At 48.1% G+C, this 15,910-nt stretch overlaps 1 protein-coding gene across 1 annotated transcript in view; it reads right to left on the reverse strand.

Moving 5' to 3' along the window:
- NXN (nucleoredoxin) overlaps positions 1–15,910 on the reverse strand; it is a 592,564-nt gene that overhangs the window by 258,814 nt on the left and 317,840 nt on the right. The window contains exon 3 of the mRNA XM_078679884.1: positions 718–851. Coding sequence (XP_078536010.1) covers positions 718–851 — 134 coding nt within the window. The remainder of the gene's footprint in view (positions 1–717; positions 852–15,910) is intronic.

The raw sequence follows: 15,910 nt of genomic DNA on the forward strand, positions 1-15,910 counted from the left end.
GCAAGCCTAATGCCTGCCCACTTGCTGACTTTTCTGCCCTATAATCTCTCCCACAGCAAGAATCTAAGGCAAGTATTTTAGGCAGGTGTCTCCCTTAATGTCCTTTTTCAATTGACAAATTATAGCCCCACTTTAAATACATCCATTTGTCCTCTTGCCGGTGATCGCATGTGGCCCATTCAATCTCCCTACTTCAGGATGGAGGAGGGGTGGGACGGAATACTGGTGATGGGGCATCAGTGGGAAAGTGCAGGAGGCGAGAAAGCCAAAGGGGCAGCAACCACAACTGCAGATCGAACCCAGCCAGGTTCCCACCAAGTAACAGTCTACACCAGCACCACGCTCATTCAATGCCCCTACAAGGCCCTATGAGGTCATTCTCCACTGCCAAGCTTCCTCCTCGCTGCTTCCCCCAGTCATGCCCAGCAGCTTCCTCGAGACACAATGCAAAACATACAGTCACTGTGCAGTCAAAGATATAGAATTGAGCAAATGCACAGCGCTCTTACCATTACAGCTAAACCCAAGTTACATGTCATTAATAATAATTATAACATTTCTCGTTTCTGGTTTACCATTTTAAGTAGAAATAAAATACTAGAAAGAATTACAAAATATGATCTGAGCTCCTCACAACTGATGCAAACGGACTTGCATTTTTATAGAGTACATGTAAGTGGTCAATGTGGGAAAATTCTTAAATAAGATGCAACTTACCCAATGAGCAGAAAAATAGACACCAACGTAACATCCTTCTAAGGCAGTACTGTCTTGTGACTGGCTGTTGTTTTTAAGAAGCGGTCCCACAATAACTTCGCTGAATGGTTTAGGACCCCAGGGGAACTCCAAACCTAAAGCAAGGCAAGAAATAAATCACATAGGTTGTAGTGTATTTTTGTAGAGTTTAACAATTCATGTCATCCATAATTTATATTAATGTGAATGTTTGAAGGTTAAGATGCCCTGGAAAGGAAATACGCAGAGATTGCTTTAATAACAATAAAATGAGAACAGGGTTAGAAATAAGCTTAAGAGTGAAAGTAGCAGAACCGACATTTTAATTAAAGGACATCAGGCTGCACATTTCTAGATAACAATCTGTGGCTCAATATGAAAGGTTACATATCTTTGTTAATGGGTATTAAAGTCTGTTTTGATAGCACATATGTTGCCATGCCCTTATGCAATGAACAGACAAGGAGTATTTAGGAGGACTCCTGAGAGAGGGGTTTGGGCTACAATCACATGTTGATTTCCTTTGGTACAGCATTTAAGTAGGCAGAGGTTGTGTGCTTTCACGAAAAAGAGTGCATATACTGCCCGTTTTGCCTGATGGGAAAGCTTATGCTCAGTAAAATAGGACAGAGTTGGTTATGGTGCTAATTCTATGATCAGCGCTATAGGCCCGATCTGATTTTTATTTCAAGTTATGACCAAGTTAGCCGGCTTAGCATATTTATTGTGAAAAGCATTTGTTAAGTGTTACAACAAACAAATGATGGACGAAATGCTGACAATGCAAACATTCTCCCCCAGTCAAAAGATATGGGTGAAATCGATCGTCCCAGTTTGGACCCAGCCATATGCAAATCAGTCTTGACCCTGTGCCCCATGGGAACAGTCCAGACCGAACTGCCAGGCCAGGACCTCCCTGGACCGGAAACCAGCATCCTGGGACCGGTTTCAGGGGATGTCACCCTTCTTCAGCCAGGCTAGCTTGAATCCAGTGGCACAGTGATCAAGGGACCCACGTCTGGGCATACCCATCCCACTTAGGGCAAAAAGTGTTACAACTAACAAATGATGGACAGAATGCTGACAATGCAAACATTCTCTCCCAGTCAAAAGATCTGGGTTGATTTGCATATGGCTGGGCCCAAAGTGGGGTGGTGTAGTGGGCAAAAGAACGATGGATTTAACCCAGATATTTTGACTGGGGGAGAATGTTTGCATTCTCAGATTCAAGCTAGCCTGGCTGAAGAAGGGTGACGTACCCTGAAATCGGTCCCAGGATGCTTGTTTCCGGTCCAGGGAGGACCAGGCCTGGCAGTTCGGTCTGCACTGTTCCCATGGGGCACAGGGTTTAGATTGATTTGCATATGGCTGGGTCCAAACTGGGGTGGCGTAGTGGGCAAAAGAATGATGGATTTAACCCAGATCTTTTGACTGAGGAAGAATGTTTGCATTGTCAGCATTCCGTCCATCATTTGTTTGCTGTTAAGCATTTGTTAAAGCCTAAAAGCAATTAAGATTTGACTGCTACTACAATATATTAGGGTTACTTTGTTACATCAAATCCTCCAGATCACCATTGTCAGCAAAGGTTTTGGTTTAGCTCTCAGACAAACCCGGGGATATTTGATTTGTAAAGTGATAATCCTTTTTTGGCCTTCTTAGGAGGATTCTTTTTTGTTTAGCCAACTCTCATTTTGAAAATATTTGTAACTTATCACTACAGACCTCATGGTTGCCTTGCAGAAAAGCTTATGCTCAGTGCAGTAGGCCTCAGTTTGTATTGGTGCCCAACCAATTAAAAAGGCTAGATGCCTGACTAGTTTACATGGAAATGTTAACTAAAGTACCATAGGTCTAACCTGTTTATTATAAAAAGTGATGACAAGGGAAATGGACCTGACTTACTTATTGTGAAAAGCAGATTTTAAAATCAACAGGCCCTTAAAGGTAGAATGTAAAGAGGTATGGTTTTCAAGGAAACTCAGACTACTGTAGTAGGCAAATATTTCTTCTAGGCAAAATTCGTTCTTAGGCCCTTTTAGGATGGTTGTATTTGATTTTGCCAGGTGTAACTTTGTATATACATTTGCAGTTTTATGACTGTATGCCTATTGCCTGCCTTTATTTGAAAGCTATGCCCATACAGAAAGCCGAGCTTTTCATTGTGATCATCCAAAGATAAAGAATGCAGGCCTCAATGTTTCAATAAGAAATGTTAAGTGTAATGCCATTGGAATTATCGGTTATTTTGAAAAGTTAAAACAAAGACAGTAGGCCTAGTTTATTTATTGTGAAAAGCATTTGTTAAAGCAAATATGGCTTTATTTCACTATTTAAAGACTACAGACCGGCATTTGTACATGATTATGTAGTAGGAAAGGATTTTAATGGTAGCAAACACCACAGATGAACCCTGGAGGAAGAAAATTTCACTGTGACAACCTTTTTTAACCCCTCTTAGAAGGGGTTACATTTTATTTCCAGGTGTAATTTTGCATATATTTCTAATTGTGTGTTCACTAGCTCCTTAGTTTACATCATAATACCCTCCGGTTATGAAACGACTGCTTTTATCTGCCATCACAATAGTAATGGGCTACTTTAATATTTGATTAGAGGCCCAGACACTCACTATCAAAAACTTTTTTTAATTCTGTATCGATCAAACGGCTGAGTCCCAATTCATAGTGCAGAACACACACTAAACCTTCTAGTTGCCATGCAAAAGATCCTAAAGACAGGTCTTGTTACACCTGCTAGCCAGCCTTAGGGTGATCCCTGCCTCCCCCCACATGTTTTGCCTTCTTCCCTACCGTTTGCTAAAATACGTTTTTGTTGGCCATAGGACCTTGTGAACTTTACCACTGCTAACCAGGGCTAGAAGATTTTTTATCACTCCCTTAAACGCAGTAAAATTGGCTTACACCCATTTGACTCATTTAATTTACTTTTAAGTCCCTGGCAATGTGGTACTACACATACCCAGGGCCCTTAATAACTTATTGTGCCACCCACGTAAGCAGCCTTTCAAAACATGCCTGTGGCCTGCCAAAAAAATCTTTATCGCAATTTTGTCTAGTGGCTCCCCGATGAAAACACCACCTCCTCGGACACCATCGGTGGCGGCCTTGCACCGCTGAACTTTACCTTATTCCAAATTCGAAGGTAAGACAAGATTGGGCCAATCCACTTCTTGTATTCAAACTGCTCTCCATCGGGGTCAGTCATAGCTTTTGACTTTGCCTGAGTCTTGCACGACTAGATGCCAGTCGCTGGCGCTTTGATCATTTTAAGTGCTAGATTTCACTGGGGTTTTGGTGTCAAATTATTTATTAAATATTACTCTATTTTTCGAAATTAGTGTTGGATTTTTCTTATGTTGTTGTCACTTTAGTACTATTTGTGTGCTGCATGCATACTTTACACATATCTTTTAAGTTAAGTATTTTGTGCAAAGCTACCGAAGGGTCCAGCACATGATAATGTATTTTTTTATTATTATTAGTTTTATTGACATTTCAAAAGAAAAACAGAGACAAACCAAGGAAAAGGCATCATAAGCATTGGCAATATTCTCTGACAGCAAATAATAGGCAAGGAAAACACAGCGACATTAATAGGTGCACATCAAACATAAATCAAAGCAGCACAGAGGAACGAAACCAGGCATAGCGCCCAGAAACATCCAAGGTCCAACACCACTGGCAATTGAAACAGGAGGTGGGACATCCTGAACACAGAAGAGCACAGTCTGACTCGAAACACAGTATCAGCATCAGCACCTCACTCAGAGTGCTGCTCAGTCGCGGTGCCCGGTATTTCGCTCGGCAACTCCACACTACTATCCATATCAGCCTGTAATTCTTGGGTCTGTTGCGCGGAGGCATCAAGTCGCTGCAAAGCTCGGATTGCGTGCAGCAGTAAGTCAGTTCCCTCGTCCAGGACTTGAGAGTGGGGGTGGGGGCTTCTCATTCAAGCGCGCGCAATGCACCATTTAGCTATGAGGAAAGCCATGTCAATTAGACGCCTATGCGCAGGACGTAGGGGCTTCGAATAGCCCAATATTTTCTAAGAGTGGATCCGGAACCAATGCCAACTGCACGACTCTGTTGATCTCCCCGTATACCGCGTGCCAAAATGACAGGACTGTAGGGCAGGACCAGGCAACATGCAAAAAATCGGCGACCTGCTCATTGCACCTCTCACAATTAGGGGAGTCTCGCAGGTTATACCGGAATAGTCTCTCTGGGGTATAATAAGTTCTGTTCAAGAACTTAAAGCGTATAAGCCTGTGTCGCCCATTCAGGGATATTTTTCGGGTGCTGGTGCAGCAATACTGCCACATCTCCTCCCGAAGCTCAATTTGCAAATCAAATTGCCACGCCAGTCTCGGCTTCGCATATTCCGTCGTTCTCTCAGAGATGGCGATGCGGTATAAGTTGGTTATTAATTTAACGGGGGACTTAGCGTTGACCACATAGTCATATGCCGTGACCGTCGGGGGCTCCTCCATATCATCACCCAGAAGGTCCCTTAGTGCATGTCTCACCCTGTGGAACAGGAAGCGTGCAAGCATCGGAAAAGGTGTGTCACCGGACACAATCCCCTCCCATGTACGCGCCGTTCCCCCCACAAACAGATCTCCCATGGTGTGAATGTTCAACAGGTGCATCGCCAACAACACTCTCCTCTAGCTACACGGTGCGAGCCAGGAAAACCACTCTATCGCCGCCTTCGGAACATATAACAGAGAGTACGCCTGGGCGTCCATCATGTAATGCCAAGCGTGCGTGACAGAATTCAAGGAGTCTAGAATCCCCGTACGGCGATCCCTAGGTCTCGCCAATAGAGCAGGCAGCGGGGTCGGGTCTGCGACAATTGTTTCAATGCGCACGTGTGGGACATTCAGTGGTAAGTGTATCCAGTAATAGGCATGGGCGCTCCGCGCAGCACGGTAGTATAGTTCCATATCCGGGGAGTTGCGCCCCCCTGCTGCATACGGACGGATTAAAATGCTCCACGCGACCCTAGGTTGCTTACCAGCCCATGCAAGGTGGACCATCAGCGCCCGGAGCCGCCGGAGGAAATGAAATGATAAAACCATCGGGACATTGCAAAACAAGAATAAAACGCGCGGGAGGACTATCATTTTCATGAGCGAAATACGTCCCAAAAGTGACAACGGGAGAGCAATCCATTTCTCGACATCGTCCTTCAATTTGGACATAGCTCTACCATAATTTTCCTTGAGGACGATCTCCGAATCCGTGTGGAAACGGATCCCAAGATATCGTGCCGCGTCCGTAGTCCACTGCAGTGGGTACTCTGGATCAAATCTCTCCGTAGCAGGCGTCAGAGGAAACATAATAGATTTGTCCCAATTAACATACATACCCGACAGGGAACCGAATAAGACCACCTCGCATAAGTGGAGACGATCAGATTATATGTAGGGAAACGGATGTCTCTACAGCTGTGGTATTCTCGTAGGGCACAGGCAAGGGGCTCAGCCGCTAGCGCATAGAGGATTGGAGAAAGGGGGCAGCCTTGTCTCGTCCCCCGACCAATCTCAATAGGATCAGTAATAAGCGAACCAATACGTATTTGAGCCGTAGGGGATGAATATAGCACTGCTAAAAGCTGCAGAAACAACTGCCCCACACCCATCCGACCCAGGACCTGGCGGAGGAAAGGCCACTCAACGGAGTCGAAGGCCTTTTCCATGTCTAAGAAAACGGCCACTGCCGATAGCTCCGGGCGCGTATGTTGAAAAGCCGCAAACACCGTTCTAAGATTGTAGGTAAGATCACGAGTGGGAACAAATCCAGCCTGTTCCGGTGCCACCAACGTGGTGACCAAAGGCTGGAGAGGAGTTTGGCAAATAACTTTGCGTCCACGTTCATAAGAGACAAGGTGTGATACGACGCACACTCCCCCGGGTCCTTGCCAGGTTTAAGAATCGCAACGATAATCGCCTTCCTCATTGAGGGCGGCATTGTTCCCGAGTTAGCCATATCATCAAACAGAGTGAGTAGATGAGGAATCAAGAGGTCCGAAAATGCCTTATAAAATATAAAAGGCTACCGTGAGGCCATCACTGCCAGGCGCGGTCCCCCCTTTCATTGCAGATAGCGCAAGAACATCTTTCTCCCGGTCAAATGGCCGAGCCAGAAATTTGCGGTGCAAATTAGAGAGCCACGGCAACTCGATATGGGACAGATAATCGGTAATACTTTCCTCCGGAGCAGGGCCATGGGAAGCATATAGCTGTGAATAATATACTCGAAAGAGCTCCGCTACTTGAGTGTTCGTGAGGGGTTCGCCCGTCGCTTCAGATCTCAACACAGGGATACCTGTCCTGTCCCTGCTACGTTTGGCGAGGCGTGCAAGAACCGAGCCCGGGCGCTCCCCCTCACAATATGTCCCAGCAGTAGCATATTTGCCTAGATGCTTGACCTCGGCATCCGCTTCCTCATATTCCTGCAGGACCCCAGCTATTGTCTGGGTCAGTGTATCGTCACGCTACTGCAGCCGCTGGAGGTCCAGGTCCCCGAGCTTGGATTCTAAGGTTTGGAGTCTGCCTCTAATCGATTTCAGCACTCCAGCATGTTTAGAGATAGTGACACCCCTGATTAAAAGCTTAAACGCCTCCCAGACAGATTGAAAAGAGTTGACAGAGCCCACGTTGGCCTCAGAAAAGGTAACGGTAGCCGTCAACAGTTCCTCCTTGAAGAGGGCATCGAGCAAGGAAAACGGGGGGAAGCGCCAAGCAAAAAGCGGAATCCTCCGCATGGGCGTGGTAAAAGCCATCAATATAGGAGAGTGGTCCGAATATGTGCGTGGCAAGAAAGTGCAGGACTGTAGTTAGAAAGGAAATGGGATATAACAAACCAGTAGTCAATTCTCTTGTGAATATTATGTGGGGCCGAATAGTGCGTGAACCCACCCATTGCAGGGTGCCTGTGTCTCCAGACGTCAGTCATGCTCAGATTAGCAAGCTTCACAGTCAGCACCCGAGCAGAGGCCAATGGTAATCGGGCCGGGCAGTCCGACTTGTCCAGTCCCGGGTGCCGCATCAAGTTAAAGTCCCCTCCCCAGCAAGTCAGTTTCTCAGTATGTGGCATGATTTTCGCAGTAAATGCAGTGTAAAAGTCCGGGTAGTCGAAGTTGGAACCGTAAGTATTCACTAAGCACATGTCCATGCCCTTGCCATAGCATCTAGTGATCATATACCTCGCATCACTATCCGTCACTAGGGGGGCCCATTGCAGTGAGGACTTTGGGTTGAACCACGTGAGTACACCCCTAGCGTGTGTAGTGAACCCTGCCGCATGCACATTGCTCCCAAGTCCCCTATAGCGAAGAATCGGGCTGTCCATGGAGAGGTGAGTTTCCTGCAATAGCGCTATGTCAACCCTGTGTCTAGCAAGGTATTGTAAAAATGTTCGCACCTTGCGGTGGTCATTGAGACCCCGGACGTTCCTGGTCATAAACCTTAAATTATCAAGAGATTCGTCCTCTAATGCCATCATGTTATCCAAAGTGTGTACGTGTCACCTACCAAGAGCATGCCAAGTCCAACCATACAAATATAATCTGCCTTCATCGTACACATAAACCTATGAGCCGTATCCAAGGAACACAACACAACATTTCTCCAATGCTGAAAGACGTCATTCCCTCTAAACGCCCCCCCCCCCAGAAACCCTCCCACGCCTTCCCTACCCCAACTAGGCCGCGCACCCCCTTCCTCCCCCCAAGCCCCACCCCAACCCCCCATCCCACCCCAAGCACAAGCAAGCTCAAAACTAGAACAACCAAATCTGCTATCCCAATCCCCCTCCCCTTACACACATTAGAACTCAGTGATTATCACACAAGGGCAGAAGTAGCCCGCAAATACAATCTACAGTCAACAAGAAGGAATAGGTAGCATCGCTCCCCGTTGCCCCCGTCTCAAACGAAGATTAGATTAGGAGTTGAAAACACATTTCCCGTCATCACCAATTACCCCACATAGCAGAAATAGTAGGCTGTTGATCCCCCGACATAGCAGAGAAGCACAAACCCCACAGCAAAGTTCCATACCCCTTCTATCGTCCAGAATGACAGTTGTTGTCAGATGGGTAGAATGGCGGGGAATCGTGTCCCACAGTGACATGTTAAGCATCCAGACATATGCAGCCGCCGCATTATACATAGAGCGACCACCAGCGCTGTGGTCAATGGCTACCAACCAAAAACTGAAATCCCCTCAATACTCAGATTCAGAATGCCGCATTCCCGCCCCCCTCCCCCCCCCATATCTGGTTAATACACATTATGTGCCATGTAGCTTGTCTGCACAGAGTCCATTCAGTCTTGTTCCTCCAGGGAGCCATCCGCAGCGCCTGACTCCCCATTTCTGGACAGTCGACTCTCCCTCTGCCAGTCTCTGATGGCTTTCTGTAACGCCTTGGGATCCGTGAAGATCAGAGACTTCCCCTGCCTGTTGATCCTCAGCTTTGCTGGATAGAGCATAGCATAGTCGGCTCCCAGCTCCCGTAGCTGACGCTTCATCGGTGCAAACTGTTTTCTGGCCTCCTGCACCCTAGCTGTAAAATCTGGGAACAATGATAACACAGAGCCCTCGTACTGCAGTGGCTGCTTGTCCCTGGCCAATCTCAGGGTCACATCCCGATCTCGATAATTAAGCATTTTAGCTATTATGGGACGAGGGGGGGCACCCGGTTTCGGACGTGGTCCCAGCGAGCGGTGGGCCCTTTCAACCACAAACATGGCGGAGAAAGCTGTGTCCCCAAGGAGTTTCTTTAGGAGGCCTTCGACAAAAAGCTCCATATTCCCGGTCTGGGTGGTCTCTGGAAGGCCCGTGATGCGGAGGTTGCAGCGCCGAGAGCGAGCCTCTAAATCCTCGGTTTTATCAATTAAGGTCTGCATAGCTCCACCAGCAAACCCTCTGCAGGGCCAGACCTACGGAAAGCACAAGGGTGTGGGTGCTCCCCAGACCAAGGGGTCCAATATATAAGCAAACAGGTGAGAATCGTCTGCCAGCACGCGTCAGTGTCTCCTGTTCAAATCACTGGGGCCGGCACCCACTGCAACAACATCAGATGACCACCAGACCGGCTGCAGGTACTGCCATCGGGCAGCAACACCATGGAGGGGAACAAGCGCAGGGAAGCGTGCAACGGCACCCGCAGAGTCGCGGGTCGTAAAGAGCCCACTGGTCAGGCCTCTTCGCGGGACAGAAGATCGAGTCGCTCCAAAGGCTATCCCGCAGGTGTAGGGCGAGAAGGTGGCAAAATGGCGGCCACAGCACGTCAAGGTCTCCAGCGCCCCCAGCCCGTGCCACAGGGATGCAGGGAGGGCGTAGTAGCAGGCGAAGAGTTCTCGCCCCCTCCCGCTGTCTATCGAGGGGAGCAGCACGCCAAATCCCCCAGGGGGGCACCACGAGGCAGGCAGCAGGGTCAGATGTTCAGCCCCTCATGCAACGTTCCCGAGGCAGACCGGAGAAGAGGGCACATGGGCCGTCGCACTGCCCGGTTCACAAAGAGCACGAGCCGCCGCTGCCAGGGACTGCAGCAGGCTCCCCGCACCACTCCTCACGCGTGGCTCCAGCGCGGCGCTGAGGTTTGTAAGTCTCTCCGCGGGGGGTTGCGGGGGGACAGGAGGGGGAAGACTCAAGAATGCAGGCCCGCTCTGTCACAATCTCGCACCCCCCCCAAGCCATCGCCACCGCTCACCGCCAGTTTCGGGTAGCTCCGCCAGGGTCACTCCAGCGCCAGGGGCACCTCCAGGAGACGCAGGAGGAGGAGTCGCGTCTCCCGCTCCGGGGCTCGATGTAATTTAGGCCGCTGCTCCGCTAGGCCTCAGCACGGCACAGGCCGTAACAGGCTTCACTATGCCCGCCGGGCAGACAATCAGGAAAATTGGCAGGATTTCGTGCCTGCAGCCGCTCCACACCTCGATGTACCACCGTGGAGCATTAGCGGAGCTCAACTCTCCAGGATGACTGCAGGATAGATGATCGAGACGGAGGAGCTCGGATTCAGGCGGCCATCTCCGTTGCAGGCTAGCTCCGCCCCCCGGTTCAGCACATGATAATTTAGTGACTTTTTGTGGTTCACCCTGGGAGGGATTGTGGTTGTTGTTTGAGAGGAGTTAATACTCCCCCCCCCCCTCAACCAATAACCCAATGTCCTACAGATTCTATCCTTCTCCAATTATGGCCTGATCTTTTTCTGGTTCTATTGCCACAACAATCCTCAATAGTGCTGAATCTAAACCACTTCACTCTCTTACTGAGACAATGGGCACTTGGAGGAAATTAAGCAGAGCAGATGCTCGGACAGGTCAAGCAGATCCTATGGACCCTAATGGTCGTCACAGCAAATATTCTGAAGACTTCTGATTCCATCCAGACTACCTGACCAGCATCCCAGTCCTGAAGAACAAACTCAGCCTTTCAGAATGTCCTCGGATTATCACAATCCCACCTTAGTCTCTGAAAGAAACACCCAAGATTTCCTCAGATCAAGTCCTCAAGACGACACATATCCAACAGGTAGTTTACAGGGCCTCTCAAATGAACTACCCCTCCCCCTTTGCAGCGATCCTCAATGCCATACTTTAATCTGGCATGGTTTTTCTGTGTCATAAAACCGGCACTAGTGGGACTAATGTTAAGGAAGTCTCTTCTATGGGTTGATTCCGCTCTTTTCAGCAATGACTACGCTTGTCAAAAGGTCCTTTCAAGCTGGCTTGTGGACTGTCTGATGGTTTAAACTTCTAGATTGTCTGCAGGCAGACATCTTGACTGTCAGCAGGCTGCCTTCTGTCCATCAGGGTTAATGAGTCAGTGATTATTGCTGTCATAGACAACATGTATCTGATGGAAAATGATGGCGACACTGCAGAATTGGTCCTTTTGATTTCTAATGAACTGAACTAGAGTCACGGGGGGGGGCACAGCACTTGGCTGGTTCTGCTCATATCTCATCTTCTTATAACACCCCTTTCAGTCTAATCACGTTCTCATTACCAGTAGTTTTGCCATGGTATTCCATTTCCTTTTCAATATTTCCATACTACCACTTGCAAAACTTACCAAACCCTTTGGCTAGAAATTATTTCAGAAAGTTCTTGTAACTCCCCTTGGAAATCCACCGCTGGATAAGCATGATTTTTTTTAATTAAAATTGACGAAACCAAGACAGTTCCAGTGGGATTTGACAAGTCCCTCTAGGACTCCTTGATCTGGACTTCTGAATTAAGTTAACCAACAGTTGTTATTGCATCAGCAATGAAACTTGGTTTGATGACAATGCTAACCCAAATTGACCTGGAGGTCGCATATCGCTACTTCTACCATTGAGACGTTAAAAAAAAAATTCTTCCCATCCCCAAACTTCCGCTTTCTTCTTGCCAATGCCTTCATGTCCTTGTGCTTGTGCTTAGAGACAACACACCTTTCTTGACTGTCTGTGGGAACGTGTCCTATTATGACCTTTCAGCCTTAATTCTGAATATTAGAAGTTGAAGGTGAGATTAGTTTGAGATTTCTGGAAATTTGCCTGCATCACTTAGGAAACAAACTTCACTGCTTTCCATTTCGCAGCCTGTCATTTATGAAGAACTAGGCGTTTTACATTGCAGCGGCTAGCTTGCTGACCCTTATGTTCTTACAACAGACTAAAATTATGTTCCAGGATTAAGTCAGCCAGATGTGGCAGGCGAGCCTTGTCCACTAAGTTCCAAAACCGTGGAACTCCATGCCCCCGAACATCTTTATGCCAGCATCGTCTCCACTTTCAAAAGAGCTCAAAAGCCATCTATTTATTTAGGAAGTTGGTCATCAAGGAAGAAGCATGTCCTAGAGTTAAGACTATTCATGCTAAACATGTGCTTTAAAAGGACCCAATACAATAAAAATGTTCAAGCCTTTATCACATCATTATGCTACTCTGGCTTGGTGAGGTCAGCAAATGGCAAATGATGCCGCTGACCTTTTCTCAAAAGTGGATTTATTAAAATAAGCCCTGGGTAGCAATGTGCTCCCAGGGAGCACATTGCTGTAATGGACTCCTCACTCCAGCAGATTCATTTTTAGGTCTCTGCCTGATCCAGCGCAAACGCTGGTCTCACCGGGACATTTAGTAGCTTCTTTTAAAAGTGCTACTTTCCCGCGACCAGCTTTCTTTCAGGCGCACAAGAGCGGTGCGCGCATGCGCGTAATAGCAAGCTGGTGGCCGGCAAGGTAGCACTTGCGGTGACGCGTGTGCGCACCACTCACGTTTTTTTACTTTTTTATTTAATTTCAATGCTGCCCGGGACCGGGCCCTGCTGCGGGGCTCACGCCAAGTAAGTCAACTTTCACTGCCGCCTCTGTGACCTCGAAGGCTGCTCTCCTGGGGTCCAGCGCCCCCTCTTCCGGGGTCCAGCGCCCCCTCTCCCCTGGCTTCTGTGCTGCTCCCAGCTGGCCCCTGTCCGCCACGCTCCCTTCCCCGGCTCCTCTCCTCACCTTTCCTTGCCCCCTTTTCTCTCTTCCTCTGCTCTTTCACACTCTTGTTCCGTATCTTTCCTCTGCTTATTTTCTCCTTTCTCTACATGTTCCCTTTGCTCTCGTTCACATCTCCCTCTTCTCCCAACTCTTCCCTTTCTTTTAACCTTTTCTCTGCTCTCTCCATCTCGTTGTTTCTCTTCAGCTCACTCTCTTTAAGTCCTTCCTCCCATTCCCTCCTTTGACTCTCCGATTCTTTCTCTTTCATACAGTTTTTCTTCGTACCCTTTTCCCCTGCTGCCACTCACCTCTTTCTCTGCTCTCCCACAGCCTTCGGTTCTTTTTCCATGTATTCTTCTTTGTCCCATCTCTTTCTGCCTCCTGGCTTTTTCTCCTGTTTCTGCTTTATCCATCCTTTGCTCGTCTATATCTAGGTTGTGTCTCGTCTTGTTTCCCTGGATCCACTCCTGCTTCCTCTGCTGTCTGCCTATCTGTTGCTTTCTCTTCATCCTCTGCTGATTCCTGTGCCTCATTTTCCTCCTCAGGTCGCTTTCACTTTGTTGCCTTTCTTTGCTCTCCTTTAACTCATGTTTACCTATCTTTTTTTTTTTACCCTTCTTTCACCTTTCACTCTCTACTTCCTGGTCAGCCTTCTATTGCCCCTCTCCCCTCCGACCGTTTCAAGTCCTTCTTTCTCTCTGCTTATCCTTTTTCCTTAGTGTTTTTGATTCAAGTCTCCCCCACATCCCATTACTGTTATTTTCTTTGTGTTTATTAACCCGACCACCTTTGTTTCATGTGGCCTCTCTTCTCACTTTCACCCCCCTCCGCACTTAACTCGTAGCCCTTCACGATTCCCTCTTGATTTGTTCTTTTCTCTCCACCTGTGCCCCCTTTCCTTTCCTCTACCCTTCCTTACGCCTGCCTGCTTCCCTTGCTGATTCTTCAATCCCTTCTCTGTACCGACCTCTGCTCTATGCTGCCTCAGTACTCCTTGCTGTTCCCTTTCTCATTCTCTCGCTTCCCCTTTCTCTCCCCTGGCATTTGTTCCTGATCTTCTTTCGCTTCATTGTGCGTCTACCTTCGCTCTCCACCGACTTCTGTGATCTCCGTGCTTCCTTCCCGGCCTGCCTTTTTTTCCATGTTGCTCTACCTCACTGCCCACCTCTTCTACCCACGTCCCCATCTCTTGCTGTTGTCCTCTTTCTGGCCTCCGGTTTTCTCACTTTTCCGGTATCACTTCAGGGAATATTATGTAGTGCTCTCAACAATATGGCTAGAGACTCTTAACCAATAAGGAGGTGGCCCCCCAAGGTGCAGTTGATGTAAATTTCTCACTAATAGGGTGAAGGTCCCCTGGGCTTTAGGGTGCTGAACAATGGACAGTAACACCCTCCGGCCCCCCCCCCCCCGCAAACACCCACCAAATGTGGCCCCCCTCCGGGCCACTTGCTGCTCTGGAATCCCCATTGGCCCTAATTTTCTCAGTATATGCACCAGGGGAGCAGCTCTATGGGGAGTATTACTTCGGAGCAGCGGCTGGTTGTGCTGCAGGTGTATTGGCCCCGGGCCCCAGCCACTGAGGGCACCTTTGCAAAGCCATTATATAGGTTTTAACCATGTGGCAGGGGTAACCGAGGCCCACTCCCATGCATGCCTACGGGCCCATGGGTCTCTGTCACACCACTGAATCTTTGGGTGTGTTGTTAGAAGGGCAATGCTGTACACTGGCATCAGGGAGTGAATTATGCGACAGGGGAGCCCCTATGTGTACGTGGAGCAGACAGTGTCCGAGGCTGGTCAGTTCTACCTCCATCACCCATCATGATGCCATGCCCCAAAGCACCCGGTGGCTTCATTGCTACCGCTTGCGCCCCTCCCACCCCAACACACACATATACACAAAACCTTACCTCGGGAAGCACAACAGCCATGATCGCTGCAAAAGCCATTTGGGTTTTATAAACACTTGTTTTGTACCTACCCCTTGCTCCCAACCCATGCATTCCCCTTTCTCCGTAAGCGGTCTTATCTAAAGATTGCCAGCACATTTAAATGACCTGTTCGGCGTTCTTTGGGACAGTTTTTTAAATGTAAAACTCATGTTGGTGTCGGATCATCCATATACGTATATCTCCTGGTTGTTTGCAAATTTACGTTTGTGGAAGAAATAGAAATGAAGAAACCTTTGCGATTTAATGCAGAGCGAACTGTCAAGACAATAATGATGGTTTCCTATAAGTAAACTGATATTTCATTTCCCCCCAAATTACTAGCTTTTAACTGCTGACATTTTATTTGTGGTGTTTTTATATGTTTTTTTTACAAATTCGAAAACTGTAATCCCTGATGAGAAGGTGGTTTAAAGGGACTTCCATCACCCGTGGGGCCCTGATAAGGCAAGCAGAGGGTGTAGCTGGAAGGGAGGGGGCCTTTATTTCGCTTTCGAGGGGCGAAGCATCACCCTTTACGCACACTCCGGGTTCTGGGTATGCCTTGTTTTTATTGAACTGTTGATATTGTTTAACTCCTGCCCCAGTGTGGCTTATGTAGTCTACCGCTTTGAATCTGTGTCCGTGCCCTTCCAGGTACGGAAAGAAAGCATCTCCAAACAATGCCATGCACGTCTACTGGCAGGTGCACTGAACCAGTCTGCTCATGCCCAGATCTCCGATG

The sequence above is a fragment of the Lissotriton helveticus genome, chromosome 3_1 (assembly GCF_964261635.1).
Source record: "Lissotriton helveticus chromosome 3_1, aLisHel1.1, whole genome shotgun sequence".
In the NCBI taxonomy this organism is placed as follows: domain Eukaryota; kingdom Metazoa; phylum Chordata; class Amphibia; order Caudata; family Salamandridae; genus Lissotriton; species Lissotriton helveticus.